Source organism: Musa acuminata, chromosome BXJ2-5 (assembly GCF_036884655.1).
Source record: "Musa acuminata AAA Group cultivar baxijiao chromosome BXJ2-5, Cavendish_Baxijiao_AAA, whole genome shotgun sequence".
Lineage (NCBI taxonomy): Eukaryota > Viridiplantae > Streptophyta > Magnoliopsida > Zingiberales > Musaceae > Musa > Musa acuminata.
The window spans coordinates 45,743,855-45,750,305 of record NC_088342.1 but is presented as its reverse complement, the minus strand read 5'-3'; the positions used below and the strand labels follow the sequence as shown (position 1 = coordinate 45,750,305).

The 6,451-nt window shown below is 38.9% G+C and overlaps 1 protein-coding gene across 3 annotated transcripts; it reads right to left on the bottom strand.

The window, feature by feature from the left end:
• Nucleotides 1–393: 393 nt before the first annotated feature.
• Nucleotides 394–4,755, bottom strand: LOC135613026 (uncharacterized). Of its 3 annotated transcripts, none has more exons than XM_065109922.1 (3): nt 4,297–4,755; nt 1,894–2,045; nt 394–1,268 (listed from the first exon to the last, which is right to left on the bottom strand). In XM_065109922.1, exons 1-3 carry the CDS (start codon nt 4,559–4,561, stop codon nt 588–590), a joined length of 1,098 nt encoding a protein of 365 aa, XP_064965994.1. In that variant the 5' UTR covers nt 4,562–4,755; the 3' UTR covers nt 394–587. The 3 variants fall into 3 exon arrangements, with proteins under 3 accessions (XP_064965994.1, XP_064965996.1, XP_064965995.1); XM_065109924.1 differs by having other exon boundaries at nt 1,894–2,024; nt 4,297–4,754; XM_065109923.1 differs by having other exon boundaries at nt 1,894–2,042; nt 4,297–4,751.
• Nucleotides 4,756–6,451: the final 1,696 nt, after the last annotated feature.

Below are 6,451 nucleotides of genomic sequence, written 5' to 3'. Positions count from 1 at the left end.
ATAAAATATCATATAAAAATTAGAATAGTAATTCTACGAAAGAATTATTGAATAAAAAGAGCTGTGGTCATGCGTGCATGCTGAGTTGGCTGCTTCATGCAATGCAACATGGATAAACAAGCAACCAAATTGCAAAGATGTGATGCTTTGATGGCCATTTATTAGATTTAAAAACCTAGCTTGAGACACAGTAACAACCATATACACACTGGAATATTTCTTGCATAGTTATTTTCAGAGCCAAGCTCCGATGTCTGTGAACAACAATCATCTTATCCGGCATCAACAACCAACAAAGATCAACACATACTTAGACAATATGTTCTTTGATGAACCACAGAAATAGATGAACACAAAACGAAAATTATATAATTGATCATGGATCCAACAGCCTAACCAAAATAGTAAGTTGCATCAGAAACTTTATACGTGCAAACGGGAAGGTTAGAATCATTTGATTCTAGAGTAAAACAAGGCACTATGTACATGTTTTTACTTCAGTGAAAGACAATGACAATAGTAAGTTATAAGCAAATCCTGTACAAATAGTTCGTTACTAACCTCTCTCTATGCACCATCGATAATAATTAATAGTCATCTTGTTTTGGCTTCCTGCTTAAATCAGAATATTGCCCTCCCATGAGCTGCAAAATCTCCTCCCACAAATCTGACGAAGAATCCAAAGTTACCCCATCGATAAGATGTGAGCTGCAAGCAGCAACTACCCAGTAATCGGACTCGATTTCATCTAGCAACTGATCAAACTGCCAGCCAGCATACCCAACAAAGAATCTGAAATCCTCAGGCCGAAGCACTCCCTTCTTGACTAGTGCTGCAGCTTCATCTAATTTGTTCCTGGCACCAAATCGAACGCCTGAGACCACCTCCTCGAAACCTGGCACGCGTAAGCTGTCATCTGTCCTCACTAGGAACATGTTAGCCTCAAGCGGTCCCCCAAAATGAACAGAACAGTCTGCAAAGACAGTTGCAAGGTCAGGGTTTGATGATTTCATATGCTTGATCTTCCTATGCAGCGAACGGTTCAGAATGATTCCAAAAGGACCCTCTCTAGGGTCTCTAGACCCTGATCTGAGAAGAAGAACAACGGTTCTCTCGAAGCTGGGGACACCATCAAGCTTTTCAGTGGCAATTAACACACATCCGGTCTCTGGCACCGGAATGGGGTGTGCCCACTTCATACCAAGCCTCTGGGATGGCTCATTTGAAGCAGTATCCTTTACAAGGGTACCAGAATCGACTTCTTGCTCCTAAATCAGCGTGTGAAAAAGCTACATGCATCAGTTCCCCATTATGTTTAAAACAACTCTGGGTTAATATAACAGACATACACACACACACACACACACACACACACACACACACCATTGCAAACCAAATCATTACATGTATTTTGCAAATTGGCCACAAGTGGAACAGGCATGATCCAACCGATCACATATTATAACCACTGAACCATTTAAAACTAACCACATTGATCATGAATTGAAGGCTGGCAATCAGGTAATAATATATAAAGAATAATACTCTATGGTCTTGGAACTCAATTTCAATCTTATTCAGATAAAAAGGCTTCTTCAAAGCATACAAAAGTCAAGGTCTACATGTTGCAAGAAAACAACTTACAATGAACATGAATTTTGTCCATGTGGAGAATGAAAAAAATCAAGAAAAAATTTGTAGCACTAGAAGAATCAAACAAATATATCTTAATTTATCATGATCAACATCTTATACTTAATAACTGATGCTTAGAGCAAGAAATTGATATAATACATGCAAAGTTTACCAGTTTGTTACTTGCACAAGATCAATACATAACATAACAATTGTTGGATGGACAGTTTGTTACTTGTATTAGTTTTTTTGGCTCACCTGCTCCCAGGCAACAAGATTTGCTCTGAAATCTCGCCAATCTGACAATGTACGGTTGGACTTTGTGGAGTCATTGAATTTTGATTTGTTGTACTGTGGAATGTTTCCCTCATGACCATCTTCTTCAGGAACTGAAGGATCATTATTTCCTGCTAATCAAATAATTTTTGAAACTAGAAAGCATTGTACATATATTCAAAGTACAGTTTATGAATGATTAATAGAATTCAATCAATATTGTGAGACTAAATTATTAGATATTTCTTTACTAGGGCTTAAACCACAAGCTTGTATATATAGGAAAGGAATTAAACAGAAGATATTTCTTTACTAGGGCTTATACCACAAGCTATAGGTGGCATGAACTTTTTAGAAAACTGAATTCCCTTACACTAGATCAGTCAGGAGCTTCATGAGAAACTAACCAACAGAAGATATCAGCATCTACTAAGAGGAAATAAAAGATTAATTCTTATGAATACATCAAAGATCTTTGTGCCTTGATTACATAAGGATTCTCATCTTTTACAGCTATATATTCAGCAGGAAGAAAATTAGAAATAGACAATATTCAGATCAGATATTTCGGATTCCAAGACTAGTCCCATCACTCCAGTCAAAATCTTTTGTCCAATCCTGGAATCAAAAAGGAGAAAATTGACCACCCTGATCAACAAGAGCCAGAGATGTCTCAAGAGCAAAAGAAGCTAAAAAATAAAGAAGGCCTCTTCGTTAGCACCAAAATCATCCTCTACTGTTGTCTCTGCTGAACATACTTTAATTTCATGAAATATCATTATCAAATTGTAAAATCTTCACAATAGCCAGGCAAGCAAATTTTAAACATCCAAAGAAACTGCATCGTTGAAGTTAATAATCTAGAGAAAAGGTAAGTCCTAAACAAGATATTGCACTTTGTGACAGAAGACCATACAAACAGAAGGACAATCCCACATTAAGTGTTACACATAAAAAAAAAAACAGATTTTATCTTCAGTCTCAACAAAAGAATAATCCTTTTGGGATCTTTTACCAGAAAAATTATTCCAATAGGTTAGGCAAAACCTTCATACCTATTATCAATAAAGAAAAAATAAACTTAACATATATGTCACTTGCAATATGTTTAGGAACACTGTCCTTAAATTTGGATTGATCAACTATGGTAATAATTTCGTGTAGATTTACCTTCATGCATATTCTTACTACTGCTAGATCTTGGGCCGAATAAAATAGCTTGCAGTAGCAAAGTGTAAAGCCTTTTCTCTATTGCATTTCACAAAACAGGTGATATCAACTAGCACTTTGCTTCCTAAAATTAGTATGAGCTTAAGATTTCAAAATAGTTGCCTTGCTGCTAATGGTTGAAATGAAAGATACAAATATGAAGGTTCAAAAAACAACCTCGGGTTGCCAGACTTTGCCGTTGAACCAGCTATTATTGTCCTGTGTTTTGCGCATCGAACCATATGTTCCTATGTTCCATGCATTGATACCATGTGGAATCATCAATAACAATTTTTTACACAATGTCATCCCTCAGGGAACTTCAAATCCCTTTCATCCACTATAAACACAACATAGTCTGACTACCTTCTCCAAAACATAATTATAGACAAGATTATCCAATTTTTTTATTTAATGCTAGAACTGACCTGACATATTTGTGAAGCATGCAACTAGATTTTGTAACTTAAAAAGGAATGGAATTCACAGCAGAAGTAAAAAAAAGCATTTCTTAAAACATACCAGCAGAATGGAAGTCACAGCAGAACATTCATTTCTTAAAATCTACCATCACAAACATGACTATAAATATGGATAATCTAGAACAGAATTCCTGAAAACAGGCAAAGAACAGAAAGTACTATATTGCACAGAAACATTAGCAGAAAAAACTATGCAATTAGTGCCTTTCTCATTGCGGCCTAAGTATCTTGCAATCAATTACAATATGCAACAAACAGGGCCGAAACTAAAATTCAAAAGGTCCTCCATCGTCAGTTTTTTCTTTTAAAACAATGGAGCAAATACCTTTTTTGGTGAAACATAAGAAACTGGTAAAATAATATATATATATATATATACACTTTCAATTTTATCCAATATAAACACAATCGTGGTCTTCATTGATCTAATTTATTATCCTCCCACTAATTATTTGCTTAACATAGCACAGAGAACCAAAACTAACAAACCAGATCATCAGATTTCCTGTATCCACAGCAATCAAATTGCTAGTAGCTTAGTTGTTCTGGCAATGTACGGAACTGATAAACCTAGAAAATCGTCTTTAAAAAACAGAAATAATATCAATCGGCCTCTTTTTGGGGCAGATCACAAACGAACACCCAAAGATCCCAAATCAAGTGGTATAGACAAGAGAAAAGCGAAGGCTTTTACCAGAAGAAGAGAGGTCGCCACGGTCGTTCTTCTTCTTACCGCTGGCCTTCACCACAACTGACCGGTTCCCGGACGCCAACGAACTCCGCCTCCTCAACGAAACCCTTGCATCGATCACGCCGGCAGGGGCCTCTTCGCTGCAAACGACCCTCCACCCAGCGGTGGCCCACCACGGCGCCACTAATCCCACCTTCGCGTGCTTCCTCGTCACCCCAAAGACGGATAACCCTCCTCCACTCTTGAGGTTTGGAGCCCACGCGTCCATGGCCGATCGACAAAGAAGAGATTCCCAAAATCCTTATTTGATTAGAGATTCGATCGAATTGGGAGGTCCTCAGGGCGTCACGGGCGGCGGAGGGTGAGACGAGTGGAATTCAATGGGATAAAAAGTGAGATTTGAGCCGTCTAGGTTCCGCCTCCAATAACAGAGACCTGCGCTGGCACGGGTCTTCTCTATGGGGTGAACCGAGCTGGGAATTGAGAGGCCCATGAAGGCGGACCAACTCAAATCCACGCCGATGAGCTGATCCAGAACTCTTGAATTAAAAAATAAAAAAGTTTAATTAAAGTAAAAAAAAGGAATTATAGGTTTTGTTTTATACCATGTATAAAATAATTATGATAATTTTTTTTAAAATTAAATACTTTTAGAAATTTTCATAGAGCACTCCCCGTTTTCAAAAAATGCTACAGAGCTTTCATTCTTTCTTAAAAAATGATTTTGCCCCTTGTTACGTCCTCATATAAACTTCTAGCTACTTGTGGTTCATTACTCTTATCTTTATCTCCACCTTCGTCTCATTGCTCCCACCCCCACTACTCGTCATTTTTATCGTCTTCATCATCAACCTTTATAGAGAGGACTACAAATAAGGATGGCAAGGGTGAGAGGGAGGACAACAAAACCGATAGAGGAAGAGGGGAGGACAGGTGAGAGCAGAAGTAGAGGTGAACACAACTAACGGCGAGAGGCAAAGGTGACAAGTGATGGGTAAATATAAAAGTTGAGTCATGATACAAACTAAAACAAGTGCAATGGGAGCATCCCTTATGGATTTGGATCCTCTACCTTATAGAATGAAAATTTGAATCCTATAAACAATTTGATACTATGAATCACCCTCTCTAAACATGAAGAACACTATAGTAGCATAGCAAGCATCATAAAGTGATAGAAAATATTCCGGTATCAATCATAGCCCGTCAATTGGTCACCACTAAAGAGTTAACGTAGAAGATATAAGGTCCAGGTCATCCCCTCTACAATCGATAGGGGGGCAACAACCTGTCAGCCACCATGGATCGTCACATGGGAGGCAGTTCGGGTTGACTATTGGGGGTGGTGCCTCCTAAGTGATCGAGCCAACCTGCGCCCTCTCCTAGTTAGCCCTTGTGGGTGACAACCCATAAGGAACCATCCAACTCAGCATTTTCAAATATTAGGGTTGACAAGCGACGCTCCCTTTGTCGTCCTCTGCTGGTACTGTGATGCGAGGGGCTATGCGGGTTGGCCGTCCACGTGAATACACCGTAGAAGGACATATGAGTCAATCCTAATCAACCGGGGTGCCCCTCAAGTAACTTCCCAAGTATGAAAATCAATCCCCAATGCTTGAACATGGATTAGACTTTGAACCCCAAACTATCTTAATTCCACAAAGCTACTTTAAGCGTCAAAAGGATCGAGTTAAAAAATCCCCCTGACATCGACTTATTGTGCAGGGCCCTCGAGGAGACCGAAGCCCATTCTAACCCTGCCTTGAAATGACCTCGGATGCTTAGAAGCTACCTCATAACTGTCCCTGCTAGCTTAGACTCAACAACAACCTCCTTACCTGATCATCACAAGGACCCTCTAGGATGATCTTGCATCTTCGGGCAAGACCAAACCGTACCAATTTTCGATCTATGACATCAAGATGGTAACATAAAGCAAATTGCTTTCTGGTCACCCCTAAATAGGATCAATTTACATCTAAGAATGCCTCTTATGCCTGATTATACTTCAGTAAGCAGAATCTCCATTTTCCAACATTTCTGGTGGGAGAATTATTGCTGTGCATACACATCGGAAAAGATTGCAACGAACAGTAAGTTTAGCCTCACAGAGGATCTCTCTAGCTGGTAGTTGAAATCAGATATCTTTATCGTCCGG

What these genes read in the sequence shown, in the direction of transcription:
- LOC135613026 (XM_065109922.1), bottom strand. Translation starts at nt 4,561, where the DNA reads ATGGACGCGTGGGCTCCAAACCTCAAGAGTGGAGGAGGGTTATCCGTC. An exon ending in TGGCGACCTCTCTTCTTCTG is followed by an intron (nt 2,046 to 4,296) that starts GTAAAAGCCTTC and finishes TTATTTGATTAG; the next exon opens with CAGGAAATAATGATCCTTCA. An exon ending in ATCTTGTTGCCTGGGAGCAG is followed by an intron (nt 1,269 to 1,893) that starts GTGAGCCAAAAA and finishes ACGCTGATTTAG; the next exon opens with GAGCAAGAAGTCGATTCTGG.